The sequence below is a fragment of the Ictalurus punctatus genome, chromosome 13, assembly GCF_001660625.3.
Source record: "Ictalurus punctatus breed USDA103 chromosome 13, Coco_2.0, whole genome shotgun sequence".
Classification (NCBI taxonomy): domain Eukaryota; kingdom Metazoa; phylum Chordata; class Actinopteri; order Siluriformes; family Ictaluridae; genus Ictalurus; species Ictalurus punctatus.
In genome coordinates this window covers 20201392-20220000 of record NC_030428.2, presented here as the reverse complement: position 1 = coordinate 20220000, position 18609 = coordinate 20201392, and the positions used below count along the sequence as shown (strand labels likewise).

The window sequence follows — 18609 nt, the reverse complement described above, 5'->3', positions numbered from 1 at the left end:
TTGTTTTAGGGCACATTTCATTTAATACATTGTTACAGTACAAGATCAATTTGTCTCAAGGTATTTCTTATGACTTGTTATTCTTTTTTATTGGAGTAATGTGAAAAAATAAGTACACCCCATAAAAATGATTGGCTTTTTTTTGACATATTTGGACAAGCAAACATTTGATCCTCTTTGAAATGGTGCCTGTTAATACACTATCAAATAACACACAAAATTGACATTGTGTGGTAATTTTCACAATTTAAATGAACAAAAAAAGTAGATCAGTCACATGGACAGCGTAAAAAAAGTAAGTACACCCCTATATTTATCACATCTTCAAATGCATAAAATAAGAATCAGGTGTTGAAGATTGGGTACCAGTGATTAGAACCTGCTCAGGGAGTGCAGGTGGAACCCGTCTTATTTAAACCTTTCACATCTCACTAGATGGTGATGTCTGGTGTTCCCTTTACTATTGAGGTGTGTGGTGTCATCATGCCAAGATCTAAAGAGTTCTATAAGGCCTCCAGGACTGGCCGTCCCAGCAAATTTAGCCCAAGAGCAGACAGTCTGATGCAAAAAGAAGCCTCCAAGAACCAAAAAATTTCATCACAGGAACAAAGGAATGGCTCAAAAAGAAGAAATGGGGGGTTATGGAATGACCAAGTCAATGCCTGGATTTGAATCCCACTGAAATGTTGTGAAGGGAAACAGGCAGTACATGCAAAACAAAACAACCCCTCAAACATCTTGTAAATGAAAGAATATTGCATGGAAGAGGGGTTAAAATTTCAGCAAGCCTGATGGAAAATTAAGCAAAAGCACCTATAAGAAATGATTTCTGCTAAAGGGGGCAATACCAGCTTCTGAGGCCAAGGGTGTACTTACTTTTTCCACAGAAGCATATCACATCTATTGATATTTAATCAATACTATCAATTTAATCAATCTATTGAAAAAGCTATTTTTTCTTGTGGTTTTGTTCAAGTATTTCAACTTCATTAATAGGAACTGTTTCAAAGATGATCAAATATTTGCTCGTCCAAATATGTCAAAAAAGCCAACAATTTCTATGGGGTGTACTTATTTTTTCACTTAACTGTATGTCTTTATCTCTGTTTTGAAACTGTTTCTTTATCTTAATCATGCAAAGAATTATGACATTTAATACTTCTGCTTTTATACAGTTATTTCCTCCTTTTGCTTCCTTTAACTTAGGATGAGTATGATTTAAAAAAAAAAAAAAAAACCCAAAACAGGTTTATAGTCTCTCTGGGTCTTAGGGATATTCTAATAGTGGTTCATATGGGTTGTCAGAGTAGGAATGTGTCTGGATTGTCTGTTACGATATTATTCAGAATGAAGGGAGCCATCTGCAGCTCTATGTCTTCTCTATCAGCTCCTATCAAGCACAGAACTGTGTGTTCTAGCTAAGTAGCAAATTTGTGTTGCTCAGACACATGCTGCAGGGCTCCTGTTTTCATCCCTGCATTCACTCAAAAATGGCTGAAATAAAAAGTAGCCAGATTGAATATAAAGTCCTATTCTGGAAAGGTATGCAGGAATGCAGCATGGTGTAGCTCGGGCAGCGTGAAGGATGGCACTGGGCTTAAAGTTAACAGCTACAGAGGCAGGTGTCTCTGAAAGTCATCTGATATGAGCACAAACTGCTTACAGAAATAGAACCTACAACAAACCTCCCAGGCTTAATGAACCTATGAGCATGTGTGCTATATTCCCTCCTTCCCTCTCTTTTTCAGAGTCAAACATGCTGAATGGAAGCATTTTTTCTTGTGCTTAAAAAAGAACAAGTGTGTTTTTTGTTGTTGTTGTTTTTTTTGTTCATGAATGAAAAACAGGTTATTACCACCCGCCCCACCAGTCCAAGGCTGAACTGTGTGTGTGGAGTACAACAGCCTTGAGATTGTAAAATATATGTTTCAGGAATCACAACTGCGTCATAATTTTGTTGTCAGTCAAAATTCTTGAACCCAAGAATAACAATCAGCTTGAAAACAATAAAAGAATGTTACTGCTGTATGGCAGTTTTTCCTCAAATTTCTTAATTGTGTAGTTGTTTAATCCAATACAGTGCGAAAGCCTTAGGTACAATACATTTTGTATACAGTACAGTTGCATATATGTTCTATATACTTGTCTTATATTTTAATCCTTCTGCATTAGTGCCAGAAGGAAAAAGTACATTTTAGATTTTCAAAAATGAATTAAAAAAAAAAAAAAACCCACCCTAAAACAAACACCCCCCCCCCAAAAAAAAATACAAGTTGTATGTCTTTTTTTTTTTTTTTTTTTTTAAAGGAACATATTAAATAGTAGCACTTTTCAGATAAAACCACTATCCAGTTTTTGTTCTACCAGTAGTAAAATAAGTAAGTGACACACAGACTGTCGATCTCACAGATGCTTGAAAAACCTACTAGATGATTTCCTTATGAAACTGTATAAAAGTTGGAGAACTGATTCACATCAAATTTTGAACTAGATTACTCTTTTATTGTTCACTATATCTTTTGTTCATTTCTTTATATTACAAACTGTTTCATTTCACAATTTGTTTTGGAAGCATATCAATTTCTACCAAGATGGTATCATCTAATACTGTATTTTTGCAACAATATAAATACACTCACATGACATTAAATTAATAACACAGGGTATTGTAACAACTGTGTAACGTATAAAGTGCATATACTTACACGTATGTGGTATTTTTTGGTATATGGTATGGCATCTGATGCACTTTGCTGCCAAGACACAAGAAGGAGCGAGTTGTCCCATTGGCCAAACAAGCATAAGATCCCAAACACATGTTCCCTGCGTGCATCATGAGCCAAGAAAGGATGAAGCGCATCATGGCCACCCAGACCAGCTTCTTCATTGTGATGGACAAATGCACTCCGAGTACACTCTCTTTCTGTCCTGTGTGGTTGAGTGATGGTTTGTTTTACTCTGTTAAAGCCTTCAGTAAGGCCTTCAGTGCTGTTTTCCTGAAGCCTCCATCTCTTTACTCCAGGTAAGAGTCAGGATGTTTATGTGGATTTGTGGTGCTGGGATGCTACATGTTCAGAGTATTGTGGCTGGAGTTGTGGGAAGGGCGATTCTTGCGGAGCAGTGTGGTTGGTTTGGAGTACTACAGCCAAAGCCATTGAAGACCTTGGGAGAGACAACCTCTGATAACAGCCATATGTAATGCTCATTTCTATTCCCAGCTGTCTTGTCTTCCTCCTCTACTCCAATCTCATCCCTCTCTCCACAATCCTTCCTCCCATTTCTTACTAATAGTCTCACAGGCAAACATGTCCAAGTCCAACATGCTAGCATTCATCATTGTTTCACTGACTTATGTAAAACCAAATCTCTTTCTCTAGACATTTCTCCAAAGGAGGGATTTCACATATTATATTGACTAGTTCCTTAGACTGTGGTTTAAAATCCAGCATGAGTAGCAGACATAATGCTTTCTTATAGCATGTTATAATCTGTTCCGAGCAAGCCTTCCTTGAATGGGGGCAATTGAAGTTCTGTGTTGACATGAAATGTTTAGTCTTAAAATTTTCATGTGTGTGTGTCCAAAGGACATGTGATAGTAGTGAACAATGTGTTCCCGTACTCTCTTCAGTAACATCCTTCCTAAAGAGTTTTGACTTTAAACACAAGTGCATAATTAGGGCTGGGTGATAATATCATAATAATATAACAATAGATTACATGACTGTGGGTTTTTTTTTTTTTGAGAATAGCACTGTTAATATATGCATTAAATCGGCCACTCTATTTTATTTTATTACTATTTACTAGTTTACTATTTATGTCTATGCTATGCATACATTTTTATATTTTTAACTTTAAATTATTATTATTATTTTTTTATCTTATTCACAAATTCAGAGGTTGAAGCTGCTTTTAGCTTGCGTTTGTTACTAATTTCAGTGGGATTTTAGAGATACAGAGTACTTTCCTTTTATACTTACTGACATATATAAACTAAATGTTGATACTCCTGGTAGTTTTGTGATGGTTCTTATGTTATCTATATTCACCTGAGCTTCAAGAGCTTCAGTTAATGTTCATATCAAACATAGCAATGAGGGGGAAAATGTGATCTCAGTGGATCTCGTGGACGTTGACCAACTCATGGTTGCTGGTGCCAGGCTGGTTTGAGAATTTCAGAAACCGCTGATCTGATGGGAATACTAGAGTTTACACAGAAAGGTGCAAAAAACAGAAAACTTCCATTTCCACCAGTAGAACTGCTGCTGATGAGAGATTTCGGAGCAGAATGGACAGACTAGTATGGACTGACATGAAGGCCACTCTTTACGTACATGTTTAGGCTAGCATTCATTACACAATTTATGGTCATTTAGGCTTGCAGTCATTAAGTCTGGGTCTGAGGTCATTTTGATTTATATAGCAGCACTGCGTATGCTGAGCCTTGTGTTTGCTTTTGCTAGCTAATCCATGGCAATGTACATTAGCATTCAGTGTGTAGTCTGAGGTAATTCATGTTAACATTTGCTATGTTGTTTGAAGTCATTTTCGTGAGCGTTTGTTTGCTAGTCAGATAATTTTCCTTGTCAAGCTGGTAAGTATCGGAATTTAAGTTAACATTCTGTAGTGTTATTTCAAAGTTAATTTACTTAGACATGATCTCTACAAGATGTTAAATGTGTTATGCAGGAATGCCATGTGAAAAAGCTTGCATTACACATTTACTGCAAAATGGATAGCTGCAGCATGTTCTCTACAGCCTTCTTTTTTATTTTGTTTTTCATTAGCCATGGATTTAAAAAATAATAATCGTGGGTAAACTTTGTAGTAGATTTTCTAAAATCTGCAAAGAAATAATTAGTATCTCTCACTTCTCTCAGATTTTTTGTAGAATGTCAGGACTAATACATTCATGCTTAATTTATGCCGCAGCACAGTCTGCTGATCACAGCGTGACCCCTGTTTGGCATCAAGAGGCCCCTTGCGGCAATCGCAGGAAATCCACAGGTTTAGTATTTTCCAATAAAACACTTTATTTTTTGACTCACTGTAACGTGTCCTTGACCTTGCCACACTTTATTTTTGTCTAGTGAATAGATGTGCTGTTGCTATCAATTAGTGAATAAAGATCTAAATGTCAAAATGATTAGGTGGATGAGAGAGTATGCCACCGTGGGACTTGTAAATGTGATTGCTCAGAAGATTATATGACTGTAGTAATCCAAGGTGGGAGCAGATTTTTAAGTCGGAACACTTCTTGTAATATTTTCTAAAGCTGTCATTATTTTAAACGCTTGAACAGCGAATGTGTGAGTTCACGTTCACTATCAAAAGTGCAAATTCAGAGGTTTTATCTGAATGTACAAACAGGAACATGTAGCTGATTGGAGATTAAACTCTATATTTTTCTTCCATTTGCTTTATTCTTCTTCTATTTATCAGTAATTACTTTTTAGACTAATTTAAATAAAACAATAAAATTTGGTGATTTGCTGGTGCAAATTAATTTTTGTTAGAAAACAAATATTATGAGAGTAATTGTGTATCATGAAAATTCCTTCAGGTCTCCTTTGAACCTCAAGCATTCATCAGTTTGACCATTGGGGGAACCCTTAAAGGTTCTATGTAGAACTCTGCAAAAGAGGATTTCCCTCTTAGGAAGAACCTTTTAGGAAGCTAAAAGCCAATAACTATGCAAACAGCCCTCCATTTTGTGGGTCACTCATATGGTAAATAGTAAATGGTCTGCACTTATATAGCACTTTTTTAATCTTAGTAGTTCTACAAAGCACTTTACACTGTGTCTCATTCACCCATTCACACTTACACACCAATGGTAGCAGAGCTGCCATGCAAGGCGCTAGCCTGCCATCCGGAGCAACTTGGGGTTCAATGTCTTGCCCAAGGACACTTAGGCATGTGGAGTCATGTGGGCCTAGAATTGAACCCCCAACCCTACGATTAGTGGACAACCCACTCTACCACCTGAACCACAGCCACCCACATAGCTTTTGTGTTCAAGTTTTTTTATTAGTTACAAATAGATAAGAAAAGCCAAACAAAATGAAATGTCCTTGGGCAAGACACTGAACCCCAAGTTACTCCTGATGGCAGGCTTGTGCCTTGCATGGTAGCTCTGCTGTCATTGATGTGTGAGTGTGTGTGTGAATGGGTGAATGAGACACAGTGTAAAGGGCTTTGTAGAACCGCTAAGGTTAAAAAGTACTATATAAGTACAGACCATTTACCATCCAGGACTTGTAATTTTACATCAGTGCTTCATAACACAAACAAGCAAATGACATGAACATAATTACACTGTCATACCAACGGACAAAGACTAAAATACATATAAAGAGACTGGATTCAGGGTGATTCTTAATGAGATAACATTAAGTCCTTAATGGACAAAGCAATCCTTGTCACTGCAGACATTGTAATTAGTTAGGTTTATTAATCAGAGCAGTAATGAACTCAAGGGAGATAACATTGTTAAAGAATAACAACCATTTTTTCATGACATTGATGAATATGGATTCATCCAATTATGTAAAATAACTTTTTCAGTTTTGAGAAAGTATGAAGCAAAATGACCCCAGATTTTCTGCAGATTTGGGCCAAGATGAATCATGTGACCATCACAGCATGCATTCAGCAAAAGTACAGCTAAAAGGTCTCATTTACCAATAAACATCACTGTGAAAGACAAGTTTATGCAACTGCAATTTTGCCAGTTCTAGTTGTCCACAAAAAAGCACAAAAACTCCACAAATTGCATTACAAATTTTGAAAAAAACTGCAGCAAAATAAATAAATAAAAAACCTCAGCGAAATCCTTTATGGAGGCAGTGCTAGTTTTAAATAGAATGCTACAGAAATACTGTATATGATAGCAAATCTGCCAGATTCAACAGTATCTCTGACTTTTAAATCATTTGTGGAGCTGGAGCTCCAGCTGTATAATGTGACACACAAGGCACATGATCTCATCAGAAATAATTCGGTGTAATAGCAACGTAAAGCAGATAATTTGTCTGTTTATCAGTACCGAATGTATAAAGTGTACATGAAGGTTGCAAAGAGAGATAAAAAGGCTGCGGAGGGAAAAAGAACAACAACAAACTAAAACTCCACTAATCCTAGGACTTCTCTTTATTCCTCTTTTCATTTTCTGTTGTTTTGCATGTTTGTCTCCCATAATTAAGTGTTTTTGTTGTAGTTTTGCTAAAAATAGCAGCACAGCAGGCTCTGAGAGCTCAGAGAGCAGGTTTGTTTTGTCTGCCGTAGATGCTCAGATTCAGTGTTTGGTAGAGTAAGCGAGAGCTGCCGCTACTGTAAGTTCCTCATCCTCACACTGATGTCTTTACCCGGGGGAGCGGGTACTGAAAAGGCTCTTACAGAGAACCTCCTTTATTGATGTGAACTATTGCAGAGTTGTGCATTATTATTATTATTTTTTTTTTTTTTAGATTTACAAGCCATATGAAATGAGTTGAAATAAATTGTTATTGGTTTGAGAACCTGCCAAAGTTGTTGATGATATTTAATACTTGCGGGTGAGTGATTGAAGCTATATAATCACCTTTTCCATTTCACTGTGTCTGTAAGGCCATCACATCTGTTGTGTTTTGTTGAATTTGGCATGAGTGCAGGGCTGGCTGGGCTTTGGCTGATTGAAAAACCGATAGAAACAGCTAGATGATGAATAGAGACACATGCTGACTGAGTGATGGAGTGAATGCATAAATGAGTAAATGAAAAATGTGAGAGAGCTGCTTAGATGTATAACAAAAAGAAAAGAAAGAATTGTAAGTCACTCTGGATAAGGGTGTCTGCCAAATGCCATAAATCTAATGAAGGTTATACTTTTTTGTGATTAAAGAAATAGAAGTATACAATTACTTTCATGTAAAGTATTCCTGCTCAGAGTTACGGTGGATCCAGAGTCTATCCCAAGAACACTGATAAAGACACTGGTAAATCACACTTTCACACTTACTGATGGATTATTTTTGCCATTTCACCTTCTAGCATGTTTTAGGGAGATGTGAGGTAGCTGGAGAACCTGGAGGAATAAAGGAGTTTTAGTACATTTCTAATAAACTGAAAGTATCATAGTACTATAACCATAATAGTTGTAAAATATATACATATTTTTGCACTCTTAAGCACAGTATATGGCCAAAAGTGTGTGGACACCTGAGCAACACACCTATATGTGGCTCTTTCGCAAACTGTTGCCACAAAGTTGGAAACACACTTGTATAGAATGTCCCTGTATGCTGTAGTATTACAATCTCCCATCACAGGAACTAAGAGGCCCGAACATATTGTAGCATGACAATACTCCTGTTCACAAAGCAAGGCCCATGAAGACATGGCTTTCCAAGTTTGGACTAACTGACTTCACTAATATTGAATGAACTCAAATCTCCAGAGCCAAGCTCCAAAATCTGGTGGAACCCTTCCACTAGATGACGATATTATAACAGCAAAGGCAAACTAAATCTGGAACGAGTCATGGTCAGGTGTCCACAAACATTTGGCCATTTAGTGTATATACACATTGTGGATTAAAACACATATATCTTATATTATAGTTCAAGCATAACAAAATGTACTTATCATAGTTCAATTTTAGCATAGTTAAGTACACTTGATACAATTAAAGTCTGGCTTTAATCGTATTTTGTATCATTAAAGTATACAAAGTACAGAAATAGTTCCATTTTAGCACACTAAGTATATTAAACAGTACAGTGGCTGCAATTACACTGAAATGTGCTATATCATAATCAAGTAAAGTGTACTTATTTCACTGTAAAGGAAATGTATATTTACCTATTTATTTATTCATTTTGTTCCACAAGAGGGCAATAAAACACCATAAGAACACACATTGAGCTTCAGTACCAGGGAGCAGTGTTAGATGACAGAAGAAACTGCAACAGGCACTTGAATGTTTGTTCAGCTGTTTGGGCTGATTTACACTCGATCGCCGTCACAACAAAGAATGGTTTCTCTCTCACGTATATCTATGCCATACTGTACAGTATGTGGGTGTTACATATGTAGGAGAATGGAGACGCAGGTAACTAATATGTGTACCGTGCACTGCTTGAATTTTTGCTGATCGTGTTCCTGGTCCTGTGCAGATCTCTGAGACAGGGCGCACTGATCAGCAGGTTTGATGCACACTTAATCGCTTAAACCTTTTAGATTCTTTGCTATCTGTCTACATATGGTGATCCCAAAATAGAGTTTTGTGCTCTTCTCTGAATAGCTCCAGTACATGGATCATTGTAGAGAGCATACAGAAACCCGTACACATGACTAAAATACTCATATGCAGGAAGACAGTCATTCAGGGCTGAAATAGAAAAAAAGCACCAAGTCTATTTATGAATGATTGTATAAGCGATTACATGTTATTTATTTATTTATATTAGTTTATTCCTGGAATCATTTGCCCTCTGTGCAGACAAATTTGTCTAAAAGTGAATATTCTTCTCAGAAAGATGGGAATCAGCAGAGAGATGGGGCTTGTCAGCGGTCAGACGCATGGTGAGATTCACTCTGACAGCCACCTCATTCTTTTCACACGTTCTCCGTCACAAGATCAAAAATCACAGAGGGCTCAGGTGTCTGAAGCAGTGGGATAATAAAGGGGTTTTATAAGCTCTTTACGCATTTCTGAACACTAGGGAGGTTTTTCAAAAACTGGCATGGCTTATTTACTGCTCTCTCTCTCTCTCTCTCTCTCTCTCTCTCTCTCTCTCTCTCTCTCTCTTTCAATATTTTTCTTATTTAAAGTAACTGCTAGATAAAGCTGAGATAATGCTCATATTTGACCTTACTATAAACATGCATAGTGATTTGCATTAAATTTCCTTAAACACGCCTTGGGTAGAATGCGGGCTCTAGCAAACCCCTGCCTCCCATCCAGGCCCATATAAATAAAGCCAACATTCATTTGTTAGCTAGCCAGTTAACATTACACTGTATCAGCATGCTTGGCCAGTTATAACAAAATCAGCTTTAAAAACAAGGAATACTGACATACCAAGTAATGTATTGATTTGCTGATGCAAGGAAATCAACAAAAGGAAAAGAGCTATGTTTATTTTGGTCATACGATCATTTCAGCTCTGTTAACCAGTTTTGCTAGCTAGTTTACAAGCACTGCTTGGCCATTAAAGATAACGTTATATATAACCCATAAAATACTGACACACCAAATAACAATAATTTGTTGCTGCAGTCATTGATCTAAGCAGCAAAACCGTTTCTAACATTAAGAATTACATTATATGTCCAGAAGAAAGTGTCCGCTCTCAACCCCTTCATGGTCAGCAGGTTATCCATTCCCGTGTTTTATTTGTTTTGGCATCATTATACTGGATTTCGCCAAGTTTGCATTTCTAAGCGGTAAACGGGGGATTGGGGGGGGGAGTATCTATAACGACTGCCATGAGGGATGTAAACACAAACAGTTGTGCATTTATTAGTTGCTAGCTTTTATTTTTCTTCTCAGGCCTATGATACCGTTGTTCAGATAACATTGTTTCACTAATGTTTCATTGTGTTCTCCCAGACATTCTCACATTATCAGTAACAGTAAGCAGCTACACAGTGACTGGACTGGTGTGTGATGGGTAAAATATTATTGCCACAACTAGCAGTATTGAAATAATTGTCCCAATATCCTAATCCTAATGTCCTAGTCCTAATATTTACAAATCATGTTATTGTGTCCAATTACTTTTGATCCTGTGAAAATGGTGGGCTTCTGTTCAAAATGGCTATAATTCCCAAATGTTTAATGCAATACTTTTTAAAACCCCTTGAATTAAAGCTGAAATCACATCTTGATTGCTGTATTTAAAATCCACTGTGGTGGTGTACAGAGGCAAAATGATGAAGATTGTGGCACTGTCCAAATACTTATGGACCCAACTGTAAATCTATGAATATGAAGTGTTTTTTTGATTTTTTATTTTTATTTTACTGCAATGGTGCAAATCATAATACACCATTACAAAAGCTTTTATAATAATAATAATAATAATAATAATAATAATAATGATAATAATAATAATAATAATAATAATAATAATAAATTGAGAATTAACTGATAATTAATTGAGAATATCAGTTAAAAATAATAAACATCAATGAAAACAATGTTTCAGTTCAATTGTTCCTAGATAAACACCCAAGTCTTTATTACAGTGGATTTAATTAATTACCTTTTTTTTTTTTTAAACAAAAATTATAACTTTATCCCAAAAGCTAATGACACTTTCATTGTTAAATGTGATCTAGCAGATATTAATTGCAAACATTAATCATATCTACACTGTTTGGAATTGAGATAGACAATTAAGGAGTTAAGGAGTTTTTTTAATGTAATTGTTTTTATTTCTGTATTGCTTTTAAAACCCCAATAATGTCTTTGGTCAGTTTGACATCACACAAGGGTTAATGAACCTAATCTCTGAAAAATTGGATTATATTCATTATGGAAATCTATGCTAAGAGGGTCTGAGGAATTTATTTTACAGTTAAAGACTATAGTAAACAAGTTTAAAAACCTGGGGCTATTGGTCTCAACATTTACAGTGGGGGAAATAAGTATTGAATGTGTCAACATTTTTCTCAGTAAATATATTTCCAATGAGGTTATTCACATGAATTTTTCAGTATTAACTCAAGAAATCTGGAACTGTAACGAATTCACAACATTAAAGTCCATAAATAAGGTTATGTGTAATAAAGTGCAACGACACAGGAAAAAAGTATTGAACACGCTAAGAAAAAGCAGTTCTCCAAGGCAAGGTAAGGCAAGGAACCAGCTGAAATCTGTAAGTAATTATACCTCCTATTTGTGCAAATTAATATCAGCTGCGTTAGTAAATTGATGGTCTATAAAAAGGTGTCACACAAGAAACATCTCATGATGAGTAAAAGCAAAGTGTTCTCCCAAGACCTTCATAGCCTTATTGTTGAGAAACATATTGATGGAATCGGATACAGACGTATTTCAAAACTTCTGAATCTTCCAGTATGCATCATTGGGGCCATTAACCACAAGTGGAAGCAACATCACTCATCAACCGGCCACACACAGGAGCTCCTCGCAAGACTTCTGACCAGGGAGTTAGAAGAGTAGTCAGAAGAGTAGCCCAAGAGCCCAGGACCACTTGGAAAGCGCTCCAGAAACACTTGGAGGCAGCAGGTACCATCGTCACAATAGGCAATGCACTCCACTGCTCATGCTCATGACACATGTTGACGCTCGTTTAAAGTTTGTTACAACTCATTTGGACAAGCTTGTGAAATACTGGGAAAGTGCAGCCTGGTCAGACGAGAGCAAAATTGAACTTTTTGGCTGTCATAGCACACACCATTTACCAGGAGATTCTTGAGAAGAATCTGCTGCCGTCCACCAGGATGATGAAGATGAGACGTGGGTGGACCTTCCAGCAGGACAACGATCCAAAACATACAGTAAAAGAAACTCTTAATTGGTTTCAGAGAAAAAAAATCAAGGTGTTAGAATGGCCCAGTCAATCACCTGACTTGAATCCAATTGAACAAGATTTAAAGACAATTTGTTTAGAAGAATGGGCCAAAAATCACACCTGAATACTGCGGCCGATTGATTTCTTCATACAGGAAGTGTCTTGAAGCTGTCATTACAAACAAAGACTTCTCCACTAAGTATTAAAGAAATTTCAGTTAGCGTGTTCAATACTTTTTTCCTGTGTCATTCCCCTTTATCACACACAACTTCATTTATGGACTTTAATGTTGTGAATTCTTTATATTTCCGGATTTCTTCAGTCAGTACTGATGTCTGGTGAAAATTTCATGTGAATAGCCTCATTGGAAATCTATTTACTGAAAGAAATGTTGATGCATTCAATACTTAATTCCCCCACGGTATAAATAATGCTGTGAAACGATAAGTAGATCATTCTTTGCTAGAAGTAGTGGTCCTGTTGTGCTTTTTGAATATTTCTCACTGTTGGTGTATATGGAACACAATTGATATAGTTTGGATATGTTCTATAGATTGATGATAGTAGCAGCAGCGGAGAACTGGAATAAGCTCATGCACTATGGACATTTCACCACTTGTAGAAATCAGCAGCTGCCAAGCAAACAAAACATTTCTATTTCATGGACACTTTACTCAAACAACCAGCACTCACCAAGACTATTATTCTGCTATGAATGGAGATTGCTGTACATTTTTACAAGTGATGTTCACTTTTACACTCCATCAGTCTGCTCCTTTGTTACAACTCCAGTCCAATCAAACACATCATACTCATGAACGCAGCATGGGCAGAAACAAACCAACCGTTGAGAAGAGCGAAGACAATAGAGAAGTGGAGATGAAAAAGATGAGTAGGGTTATAAGAGAAAGTCTCCTGTACTTATTTGACTTTTTGAACCAAAGCCTGAGATGGATGGTTACAAATTCTATTCCAGAGTGACCAACATCATAAGTACTTAATTTGTTTCAGCCAAACGTATCAGGTGCTTGGAACTAGAAATCGGTTAAACATAATCTCTAATCTCTGGTCTCTGTCTAGAATCACTTTTCTACTGGACATTAAAGTGAAGAAAAAATCATTAATTGTGTAAAAGGTTTTCTTTTTTCTAGTGGTTTTAGAAGGCAGTATCATAATGATTTGATCATACATTTCAATGTTTCGGTTTCTTTCTTTCTTTTTATTTTTTGTTCATTTAGCCATAGTAATGTCATCTTCTTGCTGTTTTTGACTCAGGTTTATATTTTGAGACCTTAGCAGAGTTGCTAACATTTATGATTTAGCCATAGCATTTATGATTTTTAGCCCATGCTGTGTGGTAAACACCAATCAGTGGCCAGAAAAAAAAACACGAAAAAATTTCACTCTGCATAAAAACAAGTCAGTGAAAGAGTAATGAAAGCTGTTATCATGGAGTCATCTTGACCACTGACATACACTAGGGGTTTTGCTATAAAACAATTTTTTTCTGTCTACCTGCTAGGATTTTCTTTTTAATGATGTTGGCAGCTCTGTATTAAATTCACTGTTTAAAATCCCTAAACTCTTTTCTGCAACAGTTAACTCAATGCAGATGAAAAAAGCATTAGCAGAACAAAGAGTGGGATTAAGTATTAGCCCTAGTTTTCAGAATATAAAGGTGATACCTGACCTCTAGTGGTATAGTGGTTAATGAAAGGGGTTGGGTTAGCTGTTGTGAATTTCAAAAATCCAAAAAGTGAGTTGATGTGAGCTTACCTGCGGTCTTGATCTGTGTGACTCACAGTGCCAGATCAGACCTCACCCACCAACCACCGGACTCTGGTGCCTTCAGATCTTACTTAGAGGAGTTTATCCTACACATAAAGCTGTGTGTTTATGAGGGAAAATCTTGACTTTTAGTTGTTGAAATCCCTCCTGAGCCTAGCTTTGGACCATGGTTGTCAGAGGGAGACCATGCTTACCTGCCTTCTGAGCCACCAGTGCAGAGTGCATGCCATATGAATCATGCCTCGGGTCAAATCCTGAATATGGACTGGATCTTGTAGGGTGTCTGGCTTGATCTGTTCGTATTCAAGATAAACTGTTTAAAAATAGGCCAGCCCATGTGAGGTTTTGGGGCTTTGTGGGAGAAAACAAGATCTGGCATAGTGCCTTTTTCCCACTGGGTATCGGTTTATTAAAGATTAGGTCTGCTTTTGGATGATAAATATGCTAAACAAAAGTGTTAGTGGTTCAGCAGGTATGTGTGTGTGGTGCCGAGACTCTTGGTTCAATGCTTAAGTAACGTTGAAAACCAAGGCCTTGAGCCTACATAAAGAAATACAGGGGTTATGCTAATCTGGAGTAAAATAAATCTTTATTAATTTGTAACCTAGCATGTAGATAATGTATGTGTATGCCTGCTTATTTATGCAGTTATCAATCAATCAATCATGTGGCAGCAGCACAATGCATAAAATCATGCAGATACAGGTCAAAAACTTTGTTGGTGCCAGACTATTTTGAATATTTCAGAAACTCCTAATCGCTTGGGATTTTCACACAACACAGTCCCAAGAGTTTAAACACAATGCTTCCAAAGCAAATAATGTCCAGTGAGCAGTAGTTCAGTGGAATGAAACACCTTGTTGATGATAAGAAGTTCAAGATGACATGAAGTCATCAGTAACAGAAACTCAAATAACCACTCATTATGACCATGATGAGCAGAAAAGCATCTCAGAACACACAACACACCAAACCTTTAGGCAGATGGTATGCAACAGCATTAAAGCACATTGTGCTCCACTCCTGTCAGCCAAGAATAGGAATCTAAGCTTTCAGTGGGCACAGACTGCACAAAACTGGACAGTTTCATCTGATACGAAGCAATATTCATTTTCTTTCAGCACTGCAAAGCACTGTTCTTTCAGAATAGTGAAGATAAGACATACAGGGGCTACAGGGTGCTGCTGGTCTAGCTGACCTGAAGGTCAGAATGCAGAGCAAGTCCAAAGATGAGAAGGGCTGTGCAGATAGTAGCAGTAGTATTGTCATATTATCAGACAGATCTGAAAAAGACATTTATTTTCTAACTGTAACAGTAGCTGTGGAAGGTGATGGAGTGTTGAGAACCAGTGGAGGAAAAAGTGACACAAAGTAAGGGTCTGATACATGTACAAGAGTTACTGTGAGATTTGATGTAGTAGAGATTGGACATGTTCTATGGGTTGATCCACGTCTCTGCAAGTGTGAAGAAATGAAAAGGGAGACTAGACCTCCTTGTTGTCCTTTCTTGATGGACTCCCACAGGTAGATTTTCTTCCAGAAACACTGAGTGAAGAGAGGCTTCTGCTACAGCTGCTGCTGTTCCAAACTTACTTAAAGAAATACTTCACAACTAATTAGCTTTGATTAGCCACCAGCTGGGAGAGCTGAATAATTGCTAATTGAGCAGTTTCAGGGTGCTAATAATAATCCACCCCCTGCGATTGCCAGTTATGGTAGCACAAGGTAGTTTAAGATTCAAATCAAGCAGGAAACAAATATAATTTGGATTAGTACCCATACTGTGCCATGCTGGCTGGTGGAAAATTGCCATTGTTTTTTAGACTAATGCTATTATTAAAGTGGTTTGAAAAATTCTGGTTTCTTGGCTGAATGTTTTCTCTCTTGTCTGGAAGAGACCTTTATAGCCCTCAGACTCAGCGTTAGATAAATGTGTTTGATCACTGAATGTCTGAATGTCAGTAAGCCTGTGGTGGTTCATGACTCAATCAAGCAACACATCAGCTTGAAAGGTTGGAATGAGGTATTTAATGTGTTTTCCTGAAATGAGTCCACATTCACCTTTTTCACTAACCCAAAGTTTCAGATCAGGTATTGGTGTCAGTTTCTAGAAAACAACTTTATTAGAAAACAATTGGCTGTCTTACTTATGAACCAATTTGTCCTTGGTGCATATTTACTGTAAATGGGCATTTTACGTTCATGTCCATGTCAGTTTGTTTGTGGTGTCGATAATGGTATCGGATTTATAGTGGAGTGAATTACTTAGAGTAATACTTCAAAATGATCAAAAGTCTCTCTTTCAGGATCAGTGTGTGGAGTTGAATAGAGGCCTTGGACACTCATCAATGGAAAAGCCTTTAAGACATCTTCTCTCTGTGAAGGTTTGAGGCAGAAAGGGTTAAAAAGGATCCCCAGATCGAATCATCATCTGAAGTCTTTAATGTGTACATACAGCTTATGAATAATTGATGAAGGTCAGATAGGGTTAAAGCCATTCCAAACATGAAGCGCTTAATATTTAATGATTGAATATTTCACAGATAGAATTCTTAGCTGTTTTCCTTTTCCCCGTTCTAATGGTATAAATGTCTTATTTGATGGAATCTATGCATCTTGTAAGCTTGGGTGGAATTGTTCTCTCTCAGGAGGTCATTTTCTATATTAGGGTCTTTCAGAAGTAGAAAAAAGGTTAGAAGAAGAACTTTTAAGGTTTCTTTGTTTGTCCTGGGATAATGCTTAGAGGTTGGTGAACCCTAACAATGCTTCTCTGTCAGATAGAGAATCCCTGAAGATTTTTTTTCTCTCTGTGTAAGCCAAAGTAAAAAAAAAAAAGACAAAGACACTCAGAACAGTGCTTTAAATACAAGAAAATCAGAGGAACAAAAAGTATTCAAGTAAGTATTTTGCAATAATTAATACGTGTACTCTACCCAAGTTACATTTTCATGAAGAAATCCATACGTTTAGTTATTGCATTTACTTTAAACTTTCCATTGCAAATCTAAAAGATCAGAACTTATTTTTTTTTCTTTTGGCCAGCTTCCAGCTATTATTAATATTATCCACTGAAACCTGGAGAAAGGACAGCTCTGCATGACTTTGTTTCTCATTCATTAAAGTACCTGGACTTATCATTTTTGTCAAAATCATTTATTTTTACTTTTAAATATTTGAGTACATTTTGACACACACTTTTTTGAACTTTCGCTCAAATCTAATTTGTACAAGGTACTTCCATTTTGAATTAGGTGAGATTTTGACACATCCATCACCCTTTTGTAAAATAGAATTGTTTCAGCGAAAAGAATTGCTTTTATGTGGAAAATCTATTGAATCTAGCCTTTTGGTTTAACCTTTTGCTTTTGGTTGAAAACCCTTTTGGCTTTTCTCAGGTTAGTCCAGTGTTCATTTGTTCCTTGCTCCATACGGAAATTCAGGGTCCATAGCAGGTAGGTACTAAAATGTATGTGTGTTTTCCAATGACTTTGTTACCACCAGCTTTGCCAAATAACTCTGAGATAACAAGACACAATTAACCAACATGTGACATGGCACTAAACAAGGACTACAGAGTGCTCAATGTTTGATTAAATTACTACAAAACAGCATTGTCTAAATACTCAATGCCTAATTTCCCAAAAGCTTTCCAGAACAATGAGTAGAATAGTGAAGTGATATTGGCACTTTGGTGAAAATCAGGCCAGATAAGAAAAAAATCATTATAAACAGGCTAAAGCCTACAACACAGAACAAATAAAAGAGAGCTTCTGTCTCTGAGTCTTCCTTCAAGCTTTAACAGTGTGTGTGTGTGAGAGAGAGAGTCTGTGTGGTGTTGTGTGATGTATGATAAGGACTATTGCTTCCCTGACAAGTGTCCATGATCACAGCAGCAGGCAAATCTCAAATTCATCACACATAACAGGTGTTAATTCATTCTCTCACACCAATCTCTGCTTTCCCCAACCTCTCTCCCTCTCAGGCCCAGCATCCTGTCCTCTGTCTCTTTTTTTTTCTTACAGACTAAAGGCTTTACAATCTTCAGAGATAGTGTATCTTATTTGGACACTGATGCAGAAATGCGGGCTTTCTTCAGGGAGCTTTTAAAATGCAGATATAGTGCTATCTGTGAGTCATCTCCCAGCTCTCTTTCTTTTAGAATTGATGTTTGTCAGGAACACATCGTGACCTTCTATCTAAGGAACTAGCTGCCATTCCGTTTTCATCCAGATAGAACCTTACTATTATAAGGTTACAAAATGCTAGACTTTCTAGATCTTATCAGAAGACAGAAAAA

The 18609-nt window shown here is 36.9% G+C and overlaps 1 protein-coding gene across 3 annotated transcripts in view; it reads right to left on the bottom strand.

Moving 5' to 3' along the window:
- Positions 1-3316, bottom strand: part of fshr (follicle stimulating hormone receptor) — a 12033-nt gene extending 8717 nt beyond the window's left edge. The window contains exon 1 of one of the 3 annotated variants that reach the window (XM_017482552.3): positions 2706-3316. In XM_017482552.3, the coding sequence (XP_017338041.1) occupies positions 2706-2887 (182 nt within the window). In that variant the 5' untranslated portion in view covers positions 2888-3316. 3 annotated transcript variants of the gene reach the window in all.
- Between the last annotated feature and the right edge of the window lie 15293 nt (positions 3317-18609).